Source organism: Ceratina calcarata, unplaced genomic scaffold (genome assembly GCF_001652005.2).
Source record: "Ceratina calcarata isolate Rehan_Ccalc_2016 unplaced genomic scaffold, ASM165200v1 scaffold78.2, whole genome shotgun sequence".
NCBI classification, from domain to species: Eukaryota; Metazoa; Arthropoda; class Insecta; order Hymenoptera; family Apidae; genus Ceratina; species Ceratina calcarata.
In genome coordinates, this window is record NW_017179105.1 from 2,322,069 (window position 1) to 2,341,984 (window position 19,916).

General features: G+C 42.1%; 3 protein-coding genes across 5 annotated transcripts in view; 2 read left to right on the plus strand and 1 right to left on the minus strand.

Annotated features, from left to right (window-relative positions):
• foxo (forkhead box, sub-group O) overlaps nucleotides 1-10,992 on the minus strand; it is a 96,916-nt gene extending 85,924 nt beyond the window's left edge. Inside the window, exon 1 of one of the 2 annotated variants that reach the window (XM_026818309.1) lies at nucleotides 7,766-10,992. In XM_026818309.1, coding sequence (XP_026674110.1) covers nucleotides 7,766-8,233 — 468 coding nt within the window. In that variant the 5' untranslated portion in view covers nucleotides 8,234-10,992. The remainder of the gene's footprint in view (nucleotides 1-7,765) is intronic. The other variant, XM_018034298.2, reaches the window with a different exon arrangement.
• Nucleotides 10,993-11,794: 802 nt separating this feature from the next.
• On the plus strand, nucleotides 11,795-15,622 carry Cog1 (conserved oligomeric Golgi complex subunit 1). 2 transcript variants are annotated; one of them, XM_018034296.2, is made up of 10 exons: nucleotides 11,795-12,001; nucleotides 12,169-12,336; nucleotides 12,396-12,681; nucleotides 12,742-12,943; nucleotides 13,022-13,438; nucleotides 13,510-14,416; nucleotides 14,474-14,753; nucleotides 14,818-15,027; nucleotides 15,134-15,172; nucleotides 15,372-15,456. In XM_018034296.2, exons 1-9 carry the CDS (start codon nucleotides 11,865-11,867, stop codon nucleotides 15,152-15,154), a joined length of 2,628 nt encoding a protein of 875 aa, XP_017889785.1. In that variant the 5' UTR covers nucleotides 11,795-11,864; the 3' UTR covers nucleotides 15,155-15,172; nucleotides 15,372-15,456. The 2 variants fall into 2 exon arrangements, with proteins under 2 accessions (XP_017889785.1, XP_017889784.1); XM_018034295.2 differs by lacking the exon at nucleotides 15,134-15,172 and having other exon boundaries at nucleotides 15,372-15,622.
• Nucleotides 15,623-16,325: 703 nt separating this feature from the next.
• Rab32 (RAS oncogene family member Rab32) overlaps nucleotides 16,326-19,916 on the plus strand; it is a 23,266-nt gene continuing 19,675 nt past the window's right edge. Inside the window, exon 1 of the mRNA XM_018034419.2 lies at nucleotides 16,326-16,494. Within this exon, the coding sequence (XP_017889908.2) occupies nucleotides 16,366-16,494 (129 nt within the window). The 5' untranslated portion in view covers nucleotides 16,326-16,365. The remainder of the gene's footprint in view (nucleotides 16,495-19,916) is intronic.

Consider the following 19,916-nt stretch of genomic DNA (forward strand, 5'->3'; position numbering starts at 1 on the left):
CGTGAAAGCGAATCGAGAAGAGAGGGACGAGCCGTTGTACACACATGTGCGTTCCGTGGTAGAGAAGGGCGGCTAAATAGCACGCGAGGTCAGTGCCTCGAATCGGAGATCGGGCCCAATCAGTTCGCAGCAGATAAAACTCGTGTCGTAGTTTAACAACCGAGGTCTTCGCTTAATGAACGACGTCGTTCCAAATGAATTTTCCTATCGGTCGACGCTAATGATCTCACGTCGTGAAAATACTTCGGAAAATTAGTCCCGCGGCAAAAGTATCGTTTGCACGACCTCATCTTGGCAATACGATCTACTTTTCCTACTTGATTTTTAATGTAAAACGATTTCGGACGTCAATGAGCACCGCCGCTCGGTTTCATTGACTGGTGCGATTGTCACGAGTAAAAACTGAGTACAAAGAGAGACGGAACAAAGACGTAATGACGTAAGGCGCCGTGTTTTTCACGCAGTAGACATTGTTCCCCGAGCATATGACATTCGGAATTAAGCAGAAGCGATTTGCATGCGAACACTTCCGCGTTTTCGCGGCGTGTCTCTTTTTCCCCGGATCGCATGTGCGTACATTGATTAAGAAATCCCGCTGATCATCCGTCTCGCTCTCTCTCATCAAGGTCGGTGCGACGCTGGAAAAACTGCCTCCGCTCGCGCGATTTTTCATTTATTATATCTAAGCGTGTGGGCAACAACATCGCTCTGCCTCTTGTAAACCTTTATCGCGAGAAGAAACGCTTTGTTAGACGCTTAGCAAGCGTAAGGGGTTGCCTGGTGTATTCTCGTAACAAAACATTGATACAAAGTGAATACGGAGATAGAAATTTTCATACAACGTCGATTGGATGATTTTGTCAGATTCGAACGAACATGTAATTCGTCCTACTCGTGCGTTCGATAAAGAAACACCGTAGACTGTCGTTGAAACTAGCGTTTGATCGAAACGATAATTGATTTTTGAATGAACGGTGCGAAGTTTTCTTGGACGCGCACCTCGCGTGTACATTTGCGTACGTAACGAATGCGCGATACTCATTAGGAGAGTCAAGGGTATGTTACGTGAAGAGTACTGCGGTTACGCTCCGCGTCTGACATTACGTCACTAAACGTGCATCTCTATCGGTGCACATGCAACGCGTATCGGACGCGCGAGTTTATACCAGGAAAAGAACGTGCAAGCGCCACCGAAACGCGATACCAGGCCTACTCGGTTGAAAGGGAAAACGTTTCTTTTTTCCAGACCGAACGTTACTCGATTTCCATCGCGAGCTATACTGTCGTTTTACCTTGAGACCGTCGAATCGATTCGAGTCATCGTCAATTTCTTAACGATACGATTAAACGTTTACGCAAGGGTAGTTCTTTATCTCGAGAACGTCAATTGCTTCTTAGACAGCATCGTGAAAAAGGAAAATTCTAAGGCGAAGAGAGATGAGCTTGCACGTGGGTAAGTAATTAAAATATCCCGTCGACTAATCAAGAAGCGGACGCTTACGTCATTCGAAACGTGACATTAGAGATTCGCGTGATATCGTGAATTCTGGCTGTGTCGAATAGTTATTAACATTAATTTTCTCCGATTTCACGCACCGACATTCTATGTGTATAAAAAATGTAGCATCTCAATTATCGAAACAATAAAATCATGATGAGATAGATGAAAGTCGATGCAAATTAAAACGAATGCAATTAGAATCATGGTCATCCTTATGATTCCACGTTTAGCTAGACACGGTAACGATCACTTTTACGAAATTCTTGCCGATTAATTATACGATACGCGTGCGACGTTAGAGACGAGAGAAGAAAAGGCGTGTTAACGCTTTCGCGAAACGCGCCGCTCCGAAACGATAATTGCACTTATTCGAGGGTGACACGACTCGCGCGGAAGGAATTCAAATAACAAGAACCTGTCGCTCGGCGCGCGACTCCGCCGTAGAAAATCGCCCGGGGCGAGAAATTCTACGAGAGAAAGGTTGAACGCAGCTTCGCCGGTACCGGGGCGAGGCTATAAAACGCGACCAGCGCGGATCCCGTCGCAATTTACGGTAAGGGAAATCGCAGCCTTGCTCCAGGCAAGGTAAATAGCGTTGACCACCGCGGCCGACAGCTGACGGTATACGTTTCACGAACTACGTCCGTCCATTGACGTTTCGGCGCCGATCATCGATGAAAAATTTGATAAAAAGTCCAGCCTACGATTTTGGTGTCAGATTGCAAATTTCTGTGCAAAGTACGTCGTATCTGTTCAATCAGTTTGCATCACCCGCTGAAGTGTTGCAACACGATAATTCATACACTGATATAATTAAAAAGACTTATAATTCCGATTCAGTTTTCTCATAAACGTATAAAAACTAAAACTCGATTATAAGAAATTTGGAATAAGCGTGAGAAGGCTGTGTCTGACCACGACGGTGCCGATTCTACTTAACCACTAGCGAACGTCTTATGAAATTTTTATCTTTATCTCTGCTTGTCGGTCTATTTACTCGCATAATTCTGTAGTTATACACAGGATGCGTGAGTGGTAGCAAACATAAATCAAAACGTGTTATGTATGAATTGATTATATGAAGGAGATCATGAATTTATCCTTGCGTATTAACTAAGTTAAACGTATTCTTACGTCTTTATAATGAAATCAATTCCGTATTAATATTTCTCATAGAATCTCTGTGTAACATATGTCTAATAAAAACGAGATCTTTTCAACAAATGATACATTTTAATCTGTCAGTGAGACTTTGCTAGTGAGTACGGCTTGCTGATAGAAATAATGGAACGTACGATGCTCTGGATTAGGTCTATCGATGATATCGCGATCCCGGGGCAGGCGAGGAATCGACGGAGTGAAAAAAACCGGGAGGACGGTTCTTCCACCGGTCGGTCCTGATCGGAGGAGTCGTGGGGGCCCAAAGTAGGCGGAGGAACGAGAGATGACCTCACGATGATGATATCGGCAACCGTGGTCGTCGCAGGGTCGTACACGGAGGCGGTGTACAGCGAAAGAAAGAGAAAGATAAAGAGGGAAGGGAAAGAGATCGACGAGGGAGAGACGCGGCAACGATGCCAGTGTTACCTCGTGCAAAAATAACGTGGAAAGCCTCTGCTTTAAACTCGGCGCGTACGCTCGAAAATGTATAGACGGTGCGCGACACCAAATCATTTTTAAATCTCATTGAACAGCAGACCGTTCGGAAAATTCGCATTAATTGCGCCGCGGCTCGCTAACCCGGTTATAACGTCGTTCGAATGAACGCGCGAACCAAACGTTTTCGAGCAACGAACGATCGTCACAGATCGTTCATCTGATCTTCGCGTCTGCCTGATTATTTTTAGAGGAAATCCTATCGTTGTTTAGGTAAGAAACGAGACTCTAAGAATTCACGGAATTTCGGATAGACCGATTCTCGACTCATGCGTGAAACATTGTATTAATTTTTACTACAACGTTAAATGGCAGTGTGCCATGCAAATGAAGTCGAAAACGGAGCTACAGATTCTTTGTTCTACGAGCAGCGTGTCGGACAGACCGCGTTTGAGGTACGTTCAGAAACGCATAAAACCCGAAGAGGGGCGAAATGAGAGGCTGCAATGAAAGGAACAGCGCGTTCGAGTTTCGGTTACGCGATCGTTAAGAGCACGGATAATCGCTATGGAAGAACACCGCTGTTCGGAACACGATGATCACGGCCAGGTATGACTCGCAGCGACGAGTACTAAAACCAGACGGATAAGTGACCTTTGCCGGTTTCACGGTTTCTCGACGCTTCTTCTACTAACGTTCGAATTCCACGGCTTTGAGAAATCGGTCTCGCCTCCGCCGGGCTCGTTGCTCAAGGGCTCTTATAGAACACCTTTCCTCGGTTTACTGCTCGAAACTTCGTCGAGCAATCTTTCTCGAAAGCCTCGGCTGCCAAGGTCGGGTTTTCAAAGATTTCATAAACGATCATCAACGAGATTTGATGCATTTACAGAACATACACGCAGAGACTACATATAACGTGCAAGAATAAGTATTCCCACTTCAGATCTCATTTTTCCAATCAAACCGATGTTCTCATAAAAAAATGTGCAAATAATACACTTTATTTTATCAGTTGCTAATTGGGTTCAAGTGTATAACGTTCTTTATCACTCGACTTTAGTACGCAACATGACGAAAACAAAATGTGAAAATCTGATAATACTTTTCCAACTGGCAGAATCAGGACCAGGTCAAGATTTCTATCGCTCAGCTTCTTGAACGCGAGTGAAAATCTGTAGATCATAGAAACTATATTGCCCTGGCAAACAATTTTAGATAACAAAATAATTACTGCGCTAAATTGTGTACTATAAAATATTCATATAAAACAGAACGTATCTGATACACGTATCCAGTGAAACGTATGATACAAAAATTCTGCCGCCTTCACATTTTAAATATTCTTATCGTATTACTGCATTCATAAAACGCTTTTTGCCAGAGGTTAAGAGCACTAATAAACGACAGAGTAACTGACTTAAGCACCTGCTGGCGCGAAGAAGGGCAATAAGCTTAAGATGAATACGTTTAGATGCGAATGGGAGCCGGTGGTATGAACGTTGATACGCCGGTGAAGAATGCGTTCGCATACACACCGACGCGTATCAACCGTGATACGAATATCTGCTGAAACATCACACGTACGTATACATCACATCATATGTACGTCGTCGTCGCATTGCGAGCTACCCTAATTTCATTGGTCGGATCTGAACGCTTCAGCCTTCGAACATCAGGCCATTTCGATATCAGAATTACGTTTACAGAGATTAATGTCGATGAACGTCTGCTATTATAATTTTACTTCAAGTGCAGAACGTCTTTTCAGAGCGAGGAAAGTGAAGAACACGGAAATTATTGACGATTCCAGGAAATTGGCAAAGAGGGAAGATTTGAGTCTATGGAAGTATTGTTGTAAGGATTTTGTTTGAAGTACAGACAGCAGACGTTAAGCACAGTCAATGTGAATTATTGATTATCTAAAGGGATTTGTGAAAAGAAGTTTCGAACAAAGATTCGAAGCTACGTACTAAATTGCTCCAATTACAAAAGATTGGTTGAAGTCGTACGGAAAGCTTGATAAATGCGACGCTTTGGTCTCGATCTCGGTGGCCGACGATACACAATAGTTATGCACGTCGCAGATAATACCGACTATTCTCGTTTATTTATATTCTCACGCATACACGCGGCCAACGGTGCGTAGGAAATACACGCGGGAGATGGAGATATCTGTGCATGCATCGCACAGACACCACGCGATTGCACGCGTTGCATCTGAACCTCGCAGCTGCGGTGCAAATTTTTCGTTCAACGGCAAATTCTGGCAGCGATCTGCCACAGCGAAACAACCGAGCGAATCCTTAATAAAACGCTTGAGAAAGTATTTATGATAATTGGCAGATTGCACTGTTTTGGAAAAAATAGAACTTTTAAGAGGAGATACCTTTTAACGTGTAAACATTGAAACATTCTTCGATATCCTGACATTACGAAATTTATCGTTTCTCCGGATTGAATTTTCATACGAAACGTAGAAAATTCGCAATACGGTAATTATTATAATGCGCCTCATCGAATATCGCAGTCGGGAATGAAAACGTTGTTACTGTTTACAGCCGTTTTTTATTTCCCGTCGATTCGAGAGAGCGACTCGCAAATGTGGTCCGCTTTGAGGGAAAAGCAGCAATACCGCGGGAAAAAGTAAACTTCGCCAACTGTTAAACCGCGTAAATCGATATCATGCTTTTTTTAAATTCCGATGCGATGCGACGGTGTGATGCACGTCCATCGTTAGAAATCGGACTGGCTAATACAGGCCGCGTGAAAAGAGCGTGGTTCTCTATCAAGATCCAACGATTTTTTTAATATTCATTATCCCCCGGTGAATTTCGCGTGAAAGCGAACCGCGTAGAAATTCCTAACGCTGCGTTTTCCACCCGTGAAAAATCTCGTTCCCGATTAGACAAGTTAGTTAACTCCGGTTCGATTAGCCTCGACTTCATTTAATATGAGTTTAGATCGTAGCAGATATTTTCAATCGTTCGCAATCGTTTGCTCTTATGTATTCATTAAACTCAACTTTTCTATCGAATATCGTATTATAAATCACAACAATTTTCATGTGAAAAAAGTTGTATCAATTTTAGTCGCATCCGGCGGTGTATGATGCAAATGAGTCAACCAAGACACTTAGGAATTCGTCCAAGTAACTCGATTAAGGATAACGATTCGGAATGGAAAAGAGTGGAGAAGAACCGTACGAAAATAAAACGGATACAACGCGAGAAACCTGTTCCTTTATTCTATCGGCACTTTTTTTACATACCGCGAATATTCTCTATCCGCTATATATTATACGCGTGTATATACGCGCCGAAAAATGTAAAGCGGCTAGCTGGCGCCTTTCTCTTTTCCCGTCTCGTTCTATCTAATTCACGGTCAACGTTTCGACGGTGACGAGACACGAAACTCGCGACGTTGAAATCGTGTTAGAATCCGCGGCGACTATGTAGACGCGGAAAGAGTAACAAGAAGAAGAAGAAGAGGCTTGATCGCGCCAACGAGGGGATCGTAAAACGCGAATAATCGCCGACACCGTCGTCGCCGGCTATTCAGCCCACGAAAATAGTCAAACCGTAATTATTATTTTTAAAACGCCACCGAGATAAAACGATTACTCTTTTTCTCTTTATTCGTTTATCGCGGATTCCCGTGCTCCAAGTGCGTCACTAACTTTTTCAAATCTTGCGAGCAAGTATCGTTTCAAAACACCTCACGTGACGGGTCAATGTGCGGCAAAACAAAGACTGGGTACTTATATATCACGGTGTTCCAAGATATTCGCTAAGAATATAGCCTACAACGTGCCACACGCCTAATTCAAGTTCAATGTTTATTAGACTTCGCTGAGACACCGACGAAGGTTTGTCGTATTCATTTTTTAAATGAACCTTATAACAATATACTAAATAATTAATAGTACTATGAACCTTGCCACGACAATTCGAAAACACCCCCGGTCAATTGTTCATTGTGGAAACGTGCGGTTTCGAGAGCATCATAATAAACGAGCATGCTCGTTACGTAAGATTAAGACAGGAATACGAAAATGGTGAAAAAAGAGTTATATCACGCGATAAAGTCCCATCCACCAGATATATAAAATGTTCAATAGGAGAAAATGTTGCTTGTCTAGCAATATTCTTTGTGTTAAAATAGAACACGTGTACTGCGTAGAACGATAAGCTGGACATATGCATTAGAAGAACGCTGACTGCGGATTTTTATATTTATTTCTAATTAGATAGGAATTATTTTTGTTCGTGAAAAATTATAATATGCTACCCTAAACGTTCTCGAATATTAAATGTACTCTACATTTTCTATAAAATCCGCAGTCCAGATGTTACAGATATTAAAATGTGTAATCAAACTGTTGAGTCGTTCAGAAAGTTCTGCGGATTGTTCATACTCGTATTTAAATTCTACGACTGCAATCTCTCTGCTTTTTCATAGATAAGACATTCAAAAATAAATAAACAATTATGCGCAGCTGAGATTTCACGAAAACTGCCCTGCAATTGATTCGAAATGCAACCTGAAGAATTACATATCCGGTATTGCGTTCAATATCTTAAACCAGATCACATAATAAAACTGTACTTACGAAAATATCCACAGTACTTTTTGAAGCTAATAGATAACAGAAATAAACAGTAGACTGACCTTCCATCCGGCACTGCTGTTACTCTCTCCCTTCTCCCTGAAGTACGGTATGTTTTGCATCATCCATTCGTAAATCTGCGACAAAGTCAACCGTTCGTCCGGGGCGCTGGTGATGGCCTGGGTGATGAGATCAGCGTAGCTGTGATTTCCCCAGGCGTTCCGCCGGGACGAATTCTTCTTGACCGGGAGCAGGATGGTACCTTGGACCAGAGATCCATGCTGAGACGACGTGCCACCTTCGACGCCCTCGACGCCCTCGACGCCCTCTTTGCTGGCCGAGACGCTCGGCACCACGTCCCCATCGATGTACTCCTCCGGTCTTGGCAGCGGCCACGTGAGCGACCGTGCTCTCGCCTGTGGCTCGAACCCGGTCTCAAGGTCGTACGGTACCCCCTGCTGCGGTTGCAACCCGGTCTTCGACCCCGACGCAGAAACCGGCACCGAGTCCATCATGTTCGTGTCCTCCATGTACTCCACTTCTACACCAGAAGCACCTCGCGCGGTGCTCGTCCCGAGGTGCGAATATCTACCCGAATCGTGAATTGAATAGTCGATCGCGTTCGACCGCCGACACTGCCACTTTGCCTCGTAACCTTAGCGATTTTCGAACGACACAACCACACTTCTCCTCGATATACCGCGTCGTGAACTAAGTGCGTGCGAACGGACGAACACTCGCGAATCTCGTGGCGCGGCTCGAATTGCGACGAAGAATAAGACAGAGCGGTAATCACGGATCAACTCGAATCGAACTCTCCCGCAACTGGTAGCGAACCGACCGAGAATACGCTACGCGGCGTACGTTGTTCTGCGTGTTGCGAGCGAGCGAGCGAGCGAGACGGAGACGATGAAAGAGGACGAGCACGGGGGAGAGGAACGACGCCGATAGGAGGGGGCAGACCACGTGGTCAAACTCACTGTTTACAAGCCGCGCCGTAGTCGGTCACGTGGTCATGTTTTGATAGAGAACTTGGCCCGCTGCGTCGCGGGAATCGAAATTCGACTTCGCACGATCCGCGACGCATACGTCGAACGATTCACCGCAGATCTTTCAAAGAACGAAACGGCCGCGGGCGGTCGCGTTTCCCACGTGACGTCCACTGGAGATTTCTGCACCGAGACCAGTTCTCTCTTCCGACTTCTCATCGATGTTACCTGATCGTTCGTACTCCTCCCTCCAGCCTGTTGCGTTCCTTTGTTCAAGTAGATCCAGACGTACGCGCGCGGACACTGCGACTCGTTTCGAGATCGGGAGATCACGGATCGGGAACGAGTTCGAACCGGTTACGATTTACGCTCGTGCTACTATCCTTCGACGCGCATGTCGTTAAAATACCTTCGATCTACGTCGGGGACACGCGCGGTTGCGATCGTTGAACGACGGTCGAATCACCTTTCCTCTAACGTGTAACCTGCCGGCAGCGCAGCGCGGCGAATACTGACGAATTCTTCTGACTGAGCAGCGAGCGGAACAGACCGAGCCAAGCCGAAGTCGCGAGAAGTGAATTCGTGGCGCCTGCCTCCGCGCAATCGAGTCGGACGAGGGTAAAGTCATTCGCGGTAGCGCGCGTACGACGAAGAGGGACGCAGCGATCGAAAGAGGGAGACGCGACGATCGATCCGATTAATGTGGGAGAGAGAGGACGAGCGGGTGATCGCGAGCATAGCGAACGAGCGATCTGGTGGGTGGTTCGGTATGGAAGAAGGGGCAATTCAAAGGTGGGGGCAAGGCAACCGAGTCGGAGTAAAGTAGAAGAAGCGAGAGGTACCGGTGGCAAAGAGGTTACCGGAACGAGAGAGGGAGAACGAGGCAATGGTCCGGAATGAGCTGGATAAAGGGGAGAGAAGAGACAAGCCGATCAAAAGGGTGGGAATCAAGAGGGGGCAGCGTGGTCGGTCAGATCGACGAGATGGGCGGGGAAAGGGGGATGTTATGCCCCCAGGGCCAGATACCGTTCTCCATGTGGAGGCGCAGAGAGGGAATTCGCACGCGGCCACCTACCCCCCGTGCTGATGGGCGTTCAATTCTCTCCACTCTTTACCAAGTTTTCGAATAATTTCCCCGCGAATAATAGCGAAATCCCCCCGAGAATGCACGGTAAAAAGATGGGGAGGACTTACACGTTTATGTGATTTCAATTTAATAAATTTCACTATAAAACGAGGGAGATCGTGCAGTAAATCACCCTTCATCGAAATTCCCTCCGAGCGAGTTCTAATTACTTTTAGAACAAACCCGGATCAAATAGAATTTTGTATTTACATTTATTTGAACAGATAATAGATTCTAGGGCGGTTGTACCATTATTTTCTGTAGTGAGACCGACGTAATGACGACAGTGTAATTTTAATAAATTTCTGTTGAAAAATCAAGAGTTATTTTTGCACAAAAAGCCCAGCCACTTCCTTCTTAATAAATCCTCTATTTTTTCTCCATAATTTTCATCGTCTTGGACGTACTATTAATAACTTTCATGCTCTTATTGATTTTTTTGTAATTTCTAGGCCTGACAACTTTTTTCCTTCGGGAGACTATTTTTGCGCTTGGGTAGCCTTTAAGACTTTGAATGCCTTTAAAACCGCGTTTAACCCATTTCCATCTTTACCGTACATACGCACTTTCTGGTCGGAGTATAGTACTCCTCCATTTGTATTAGTTTCATTGATCTATCAATTATTGTATTGAACATCACATGAAATATCAACACCTCATTGCAGTACATCAATCGTTATACGAATTACCATATGAAATATTTTATTATGATACTTTTATGCATGATGGAAATGTGCTAATAAACTCGATTTTGATCGTTATCAAACACGTTGCCTTCCGGTCTTAGCGATTCGGCATTCTCAATTCAACACCTCCGCGATATTCATCCGAGCAAAATACGTTCCAACGTTTACCCCCGGCTCAATTTTGCCACCTTTTACGGACATTTACGTCCCACGCTCGACCTTTTCGTAGATTTTTAACGCCCCCTCGGCAAGAAAAAGTTTGAGAGCAGCAATCGGATGCTTGCATTGACCTCACGCGATAATTTGAATACGGAATCGGGAAAGGTTAACGAAACGCATAAATTGAGAATTGCTGATTGGGATGTTTTGTTAGATGTACGGAATTCATTCTTTTGGCGATATTCAAACGAACTTTGACACCAATAAAAATTCTGCTACACCTTCTCGCAGATTGCATAACAATCGTTGCTATTTCGTGAAGACACGTAATCAACAATCATAATTAAACTACTAACATTAATATTGATAATATTTAAGAAACAAAATCGAAAAAAGAAATTTCTATTTAAATTTTTAAATTAAGACATTATTTAAATGTTTTACTTACTGTGTAAATGAAAAAAAGAAATTGGTGCACTTCGTATATCCGCACTTTGCTGAAATTTTATCGTGTGAAATCGCACACGTTGGGAAAATTAAAGAAAGGATAAAGGCTACCGGTAGGGTATCCCTTGTCCATTAAATCTACTCGAACAGGGTAGTTCAGCTCCTGCTATCAATTACCCTTGTTCTAAAGATTGCTTCTCTTCGAGTGAAAAGATAAAAGTCTTATCAATCGAATTCGAAATATACGTACAATTAAAACATCAATTCATGTCGCACATCTAATATAACACCGCGACTATTGATTGTATTAATTATTATGGTCGTATTCAGATTCTCATGTCGCAATTTCATGGATTAATTTCTCATACACAGTGTACACAGTTAAAAGACGATCATTCAAAGATATCGCATGTAGTTTTCAACATCCAATATATCAAATTTATCGAAAGCAAACTGTATTCAATTAAATTCGTAATAGACTCACCATTCGTCATTCGTAATAGACTCACCACTCGTCGTCTTCTCCTTTGACCTCTATCCTGATAGAGCTCGATGTCTTCTCGTATTGCTCTCGGGTCCAGCATCGCTCAAGAGGGAAACTGAACGTATCCTGCCACCTAACAGCCAGCCACACTATCAGCCAGACTATCACGTACAGACCTGCCGATAAAAATGAAATGTAAATAAGTCTGGTTACGTGGGACATGGTGGAATAACCGTACGAGAATCTACGAGCAGACGAACTGTCAGAAGGATGACAACAACAAATTATTTGGATTTGGATATCAATAAATTATTTGAGGAGCACACGATCAAAGAGATCGAGGCGATTCAGAAAAAAATCCAGCATGAAAGTGACAGAAAGAAAATTGAACTTAGGACACTGGTTGGGTAAAAAACATTATTTAGAATAATTCATTATTTTTCTCTCATATCTGCTGTTCGTCCAGCTACCGTATATCACAAGAATATTGTTAACAGACTACTTCTTATCTGTGTAATTGCTAGTACAGCAAGGTTATGGATATGGTATTCATTAAGTGCGTACACACTTGCAGAGAACGGTATCGTGACCTGATATTGGCTGCAGACACAATTGGGAAAATGAAGATAACGTCCGAACGTGTTATCTCAAGGATTGCTAATATAGAAGACAAGTTTGGAGAGTTGCAGAAAAAATATTTGATCGGTTTTAAAATAGATCCAAATGAGAACGAAAATGAGAGGTAATTCCTTTGCGTCTAATACGTATCCATCGTACTATACATAGGATTTATATTTGAAGGAACGTGGAAGGAATCCAAGACTCTGTCATCATTCAAATAAAAATCCTAATGGATATACCGCAGTACATTTGGTCTAACATAGAAAACAAAGATCTCCTGTTCGCCACGCAGTTGTACCTAGTAGCGCAACACATAAATTATAGTCTACTATTCGAAGTAGGAAACACAGAGCTGTCTATTAAATATCCCATTGTATCTAAGCAATGGGACGTTATTAGTCACTTCAAAAATATCATATTTAACGAATGTAACAATGTGCTGGAGTCACTGGATGTACAACCAGAGGTGCGTATTGGTCAAGCCGAATTCCGTGTCACAGTTTTATAAGTAACACGCTTATTTTAGAGCATTGCGAATTGCTTGGCAGCACTCGTATTACTAAACGGAACCTCGTTCCCAGACTTATTGGAGAAATTAATATCGATGCGTAATCACGCGATTCGATCTGTCGTAACTGACGAGAACGACAGCAGCGTGAAAACTAAAATAAAATCGTGCATCGAGATATTAATTCAAACGATCAATCTGATTTATTCTTGTTTCATAAGTAAGAAATCGTATTCCCTATACAGAGATATCGATGCTTTCTGACGCATTGCCGGATATTAAAAAATATTGATTACAGCTACGGAAAATCAATCGGAGGGCCTCGTCTCGCAGTATTTGACAAGAATTCAAGACCAGGAAGCGTATTCTCTGCTTTCTCAACTGGATTTGAATCAAGAATTACTAATGGAATTTCTGCCGGCAGTGACGAAACAGCATAAACCGTTCGCTGTACAAACTTCTGAGAACTTTTCTATATCCGATATTCAAAGGAGCATCAAATTCTGGCTCGACTGGGTCGCCGAATTTTCTAATCGCGAGATCACGAAACTTTTGAATCTAATAATATCCATCAAAGGCTTGTACTACGTTCGCGAGGAAGCAGTCAGTATCAGCCTGCCTGAGAATTGGAATTCAATATGGGAGAAACTTTCTTTGCCAAGGATAACTTTTTGGGTGGAATTCTTCCAACCCTTAATATCCAGCCGAGTTAAAAGTATGCGTCATGATATAAGACTATTTAATTTTTACGTATTAAACATTTATCAAGACGTTAACGTTTCGTAGGTATAATAAATGATAAATGGGCGGAAGCTGTGACCACGTTAAAATCCGACGTGGTCGATTTACTAGCCAAAGTAATAAACGAGAAGTTCGAATATCCGGAACACGATTTGCGATGGTTTATCTGGAAGGATTCTCCGAGCGATATTCCGCAGAAGCTCAGCAAGAATGGAGGCTTAGACAATAAGAGATCTCTACTGATGAAGACCAAAGGATATTCACCGAATATTCTCAAATTATGCGAACATTTTGATACGAACTTACATGCTCTACTCGCGGATCTCGAGCAATACTTATACGAAACGGAACGCGTGATGTCGATCAAGGAAAACTTATTATCTACGAACATATCTTTGATATCTGATACGTTTTCCGATCGCACGGAGATTCAAGAACATCTACAGATCATCAGCACTAATATGATCGACGATGTTATCAATTTTACGAAGACCACGTGCGTCAACGAAAAACCGGAACACGGTCAGCGTGATATAAACGCGATCGTGATGGCCAGATTCCTTTTAGCATTGACGACGCTTAGCTCAAATTTAAATAAGTGCTTCACGCTCTCAAAAGTCTCCGGATTAACCATTACGAACCTTAAATGGCAGACGGTCTGTGATAAATTGAAAGACGAGAGTATTTCCGTCTGGTTGATCTGGGCGAGAACGTATAAAGCTAAGATAAGCGAGCATAAGAATAAGTTTGTATCAAAAGAACTGTTGAACGGTTACCCGATACATTTAATCGTATCGGAATGGGAAAAGGTAACGATCGAAGAAGACTCCGGCGAAGGCAAGAGGATAAAATCTGAGATTCTAGTACCGTATCAGCCGTCCATACAACAACAAAAATTCCTAACGGCGGTCAACAAAGATTTAAATAAAATAATACCACACACACTTCCGAAGTAAGTCGTACATTACATTGTTAATAAATACCTATTGATTTTTTAATTTTGTTGTAGGAAAGTGTTACACGAAATTATAGAACACGTTGCAGCGGAATTGTTGAACTATTATCTAACTACGTCCAGTAAAGTGAATCTTTCACAGAAACAAGCCTTCCAAGTACTGTTCGACATCAAATATTCTAGTTTACTCATGATACCAAGAGAGAACAAAAATCTGTCCGATCTATCGATTAAAGCCTGCGACAATGTACTCTCCAAAATCGATCCGTTCGATTACGACCTTTTCAATCCCTTCATTCACACCAACGTGAAGAAAAGCGTTCAAAGATCTCTGGTGAGCACTCAGCTATAAAGTACTTCATCAAACAACGCACACGTTTCAATTATCTGTTTTTCAGCTTATATTCGGCAATCTAGTGCCTCATTTGGAACAATTGCACTCGATTTTGGGTGCACGAAGCGAGTATACTAACGTTGAGGGTGTGAAATCAGATTTACCATCGGTGCTTGCATTGTGCACAGGTGCACCTTGGTTCCCACCCCTGACAGTGACCGCCCCGGCAAGGAATTTACCCCTCGTCGCTGTCACTTTGCCCGAGAAAGCACAGGTAACTATGTCGTTAAATATTTAACAAAATGCATCCCAAACTCTACTCGAATACTATTCAGCAAAAAGATCTCCAATCTTTCACTTTATTGTATATGTACCCATAGATTGACCGAGCATTTGAATAACTCGCGCGTTTAAGTGCGGTAAGACAATTGCATGCTACGTTTTCTCTTAAATAGATTAACGAGGCACGCGTCTGAAACGTTTTCTACCATTAATCATTGACTAACTGAGATTCCAGGCTTTGAGCAATTGCACAGACTGCAGATTTTCATGCATTGCACCGAAATCCGCGGTCTGACATCTTGAAACTACAACTGAACGTTTCCTTTATGATTCTAGCGAAAGAAGCCGACCAAAGAAAATACGAAAAGCGATTCTGCTGGAGCGACTATAAAATCCGGTGCAGCCGCATTTTTCGGAGCCATGGGCTCCGATTGGTTCAGTAGTAGCTAATTTATTTATTTAACGCGAACTGTAAATATCTTACTACGTGTATTGTACAATAAGCTAGGCATGCCGTGTAAATACCGTAAGATCGCCTTTCGACAGAACTTGTCAGTATTGAATAAAATATTTTATACACTCTCAGATTTCGTTGAACTCTTATTATATCCACAATCTTATAAATAGTTAAGCGAGATTAAATAAGTTTACTTACCAGTAAATCTGTTGCGATTTCGTCCCGCTTCATCTCACTTCCTTGACTGTAAATGGCGCCGCCGAGCGAGGGTAGAACAGCGACACTAGCGCCACCGTTATATTTCGAATGCCTCCAACCTATTATACATAAAATCTTCATATAACTCTTATCCAACAAAAACGATATAAAATCATGCGAAAACATCGAATCAATCACTTATGCATTAATCTACCCGAGATCATTGCGCATACTAACCAGACATACGAAAACATAAATCCAGTATGCCTCGTACATTCCAACCCGATTTCAAGTACTTTACAAGCATTTTTGACATATCAGACATGATACATCGAAATTGTTCGTTTCTTTAAAGAGTAGAGACATTCAAGCGAAGATGCTTTGAACTTCTTGTAAGTATAATGCACTCAAAAACACGATTATGCTTCGGAGTAAAACGCACGCACGAGATATTTTAACCGGGAACAACAGTTCAAAACTTCGGTGGCGCCGCCGGCGCCGGAGACAGAGATAGACAAAGAAAGAGGACTGACGAGCAATAAGGACAAGGCGACTGAATATGTCGCAGCTGTACTTACGCAATTACCTTTGGCAAGGGAACGAGAGGGAGAGATGAGTGGGTGAAACACGCCAGCGCAGTGTAGTACACGTTTTGGTATACGGCAAGATGGCCGGATGGGCCCAGCTGTGGTGATATCGGTCGTGAGACGTGCTGAATCTCATTGGAAAAAAAAGCGACGCTACCAGACCGTCCAACTCGAGGAGTATCGCTGGGCGACGGTGAACAATCCTATGCGTCAAATGGTGAGTGGAAACGATTTTTAAAACAGTTCTGACTGCTCGAAAAGCACGCGGGACCCGGTACGTGCGACGTTTCGCGCGCTCCTTTCAAAACCCTACTATACTACCCATGGCTCGTCGTCTGCTATGGGGGTCGAAAGATTCGCGATCGATAATCGATCCCAAATCGCGGGAACTGCTTCAAAAAACTGCGTTTCAGCAAAAACGAATTTCGCGTTAAAACGAAAGCGCATTTCTCGTGTTCAAATTGCGTTTGCCTTATAGCGAAATTCTATATGTATTTTTATTAAATTACGGGAAGTGTATTGCAGAGCATTGTTGTATCAAGAATCAGAAAAAAATTCTGCAGTAATTTTACAATTATATTGAATCATAGTCAAACCTGTGATCGCTTTCGAAATTAAAGAAATATTCTATATTGATTAATATTGATAACACGTTTGTTTCGAGGTACAGTTCGAAACGTAGGTATGATTTCTATGAGATCTCGATGACGCGCGTTCCGTACTGATACGCGGAATTTTTAATCTCGAGAGCCGGCGTTCTGAAGATTAAACTTCGTTTAAATGTCTCCAAGGCGATAAGTTACCGTTTTAATGTTTTGACTACAGCACTTATTTATCTTCCTTTTTAATTCCTATTGACGCACGACACCTATTAAACATTTTTCCCCGTATTATCATTCACGTAAATGATAATCGACCATATGCGGCAGTACAGGAGATTGATTCTTACTTCCAACGTATTGTCAATGAAATCAAGTATTTTTGCAAATGAAAGGGAGATTAATTGCGAGGAACTGGATCGTTTAAGTCGACGGGCGATTTTTCTTAGCTAGCGGCTATCAAAACAGACGACGCCGGGTTGGACAAAGGCCAGCAGCACGGTAGGCTGCATCGCAAGAACAAAAAATGCTTTGCACTCGTGATATTGAGCGGAAACGGTCGTGATGCGGTAGAGAAGGCCGGTCATTTCCCCAGTGAAACGGTACATTTCACCTTCGCTGAGAAAGAAGAGGCGTTTCAATTAAATCACTTCTTAAATAACAAATATTGGTCAACCACGATTCACGTTTATCTCAAAGGCAGCAAAGATGTTTTTCAATAACGTGAGATAAAAAGAAAATAGGAGGAAATTGTGCTTATCATCGTTGTTACTGAACGTTCCTTCAAGTCTCTTAATTGGTTGAAAAATATAGACCATGGAAACGTTTTTTTACCACTTGGCACATTGCTTACTAGAAACGAGTATCGCATTAATCTTTCCTTTGTGTCTGGCGCAAGAGATCGGTCGATTGTTCTAACGGAACGTGTTAACAGAATGCAGCTATGGGAACAATGAAATTGATACTAAATTTAAGAATCAGTGAAACCTCCTCCAGGTTCCTTTTGCAATTGTAAAAGAATCACCTGTTGCATCGTCGAGTTCTGCGTTCGTTAAGTAAAAGCTGAGTCGAGGATATTATATTTCAGCGATTAAACTTAAGACAATTAACGGGCTTCTTTTAATCGCATTCGACCAAATCGTTCCCTCATCAGAATTCTTCTTATCGTTCAGAGAAATTAATAAACCGAAAGATACGCTTGTACAAGCATAAATTCGTAATCATCCAATGTTATAATTTAAAATACAGTTAACCAGTGACCCAAATAATTTAGAACGGTAATTTTGATGGTGTATCATCATAGAACATGATCGGTAATTTTCATTAAACGAGTCTCTTCAATCACAGCACTTATAATTTGCTTATCAGTTAATTCCCTGTGATGTATTAACAAATTTATCTTCGAAAATTTGGGACAATGTTTACTCTACTCTTGTACAGCCACGCCCTCAATATCACTTTTATCTCCATTAGGCTCTTTCCCTTACAGAGCCAACAAACCAACCCCTAAAAACGATCCACACCTAAGTACATAATAAAAGGAGAAACCCGTTAAATGCGTTCCCTACCTTTCTTCCCTATTACAACCATTCCACGCTCATAGAAAAGAAGTTAACGTCTTTATCAATGTTCCATTAATACAGAAATTCAATTTTCTTTTTATAATCGCGAAATGAATAAAAATAGCAATCAGGATTTCTTCTTAAATTAATGAGACCATGTTTAATCGAGATTGTTTTGATCGAAGAAATTCTATACGAGCTTTTACCAGTAGCCAGATCGAGAAAGTATTATTACCAATGCTTCGATAATCCGAGAAGTAGGTCTGTTTTATCTAATCGGTTGCAAGATTACTGTCTTGCGAAACGTAATAAGATGAATGGCTGGGGAAAAAGAATCGGTGTTCGAGACGAAGCTCGTGCTCCGTTCGACGAGATAAGCGATCGGGTGTCACGATTATCAGTGACTAATCTGGTATCCCTTGTGTGTATCGATCAACGATGATCTGTACAAGATTGATGAATTATGCTTTATATTATAATTAAAATTTGTATAGCCCGAGACGTGTATTCTGAATAAAAATTGATCGATTCTGTATTTCCATTCTTTAAGAATCAAACAGCTATAATGAAATCTTTGTTCATTGCTTATGCTATTTTTTAATTCGTCGTGTTGGACCACCGGCTTGATTGAAATTATTTACGTGAATCGTACAACAGGGTTTGGCTTGCCGTCCTCCTGTTTAACAATCCTGATCATTTTTTCTTCGCGGCCGGTCGGATTAAACTTAGTCGGATCGAACAGAAGGCGAGAGAATACGAAACGCGATCGAGTTTCGCCGTCGACGACGTGTATGACCCAGATTGGATCGGGTTTGTGGTTATTCTGAAACGCAGAAGTCGTGAAACCCGCCCCCGATTTAAATATATCGCCGAAGGAAATTGATTTTCAACTGTTTTCGCACCAAGGCGAGATCTGCTGTTTTTCGCCTAGAAACGAATCGTATTTGCCTTCTATGGGATCGGTGTAGATTAGTTCCGCGCGAGCTTATCGATATTGGTTTTATCTCGTATCTGCGCCTTTAAGACTTCGTAGGTATCGAGGAAAATTTCAGTGAAACAAAATATGGATCAGGAAATTATTTATCTCATTTCGAATCATTCATTTTTTATAATGACCGATGCGAAAATAAAGAGACAATGATCGATACAGGCCTCCAGCGGCTGAATCGCTGCTGCAGTAAATAATTTTTAGACGTTATCGTCATCGCGCGATCCCTTATCGCGTCGATGCTCCTGATTCACTTTGCTGACGATTTTTCCTACGTTACTTTGTTCTCAAAGTGCTCGAACCTTTTTATCCTCACGTAGCACTTCAATTGATATTGACAAATACGAATATGTACTACTTCTTAAGGATGTATTGACTATACAGTCAATCCCAAAAGTTTATGCACTTTAGAAACGCATTTTTTAAAAAGAAATCAGACGTCGAAAAGACATTAGTAATAATAAGCAACAAAAAAAAATTTTCGATTTTT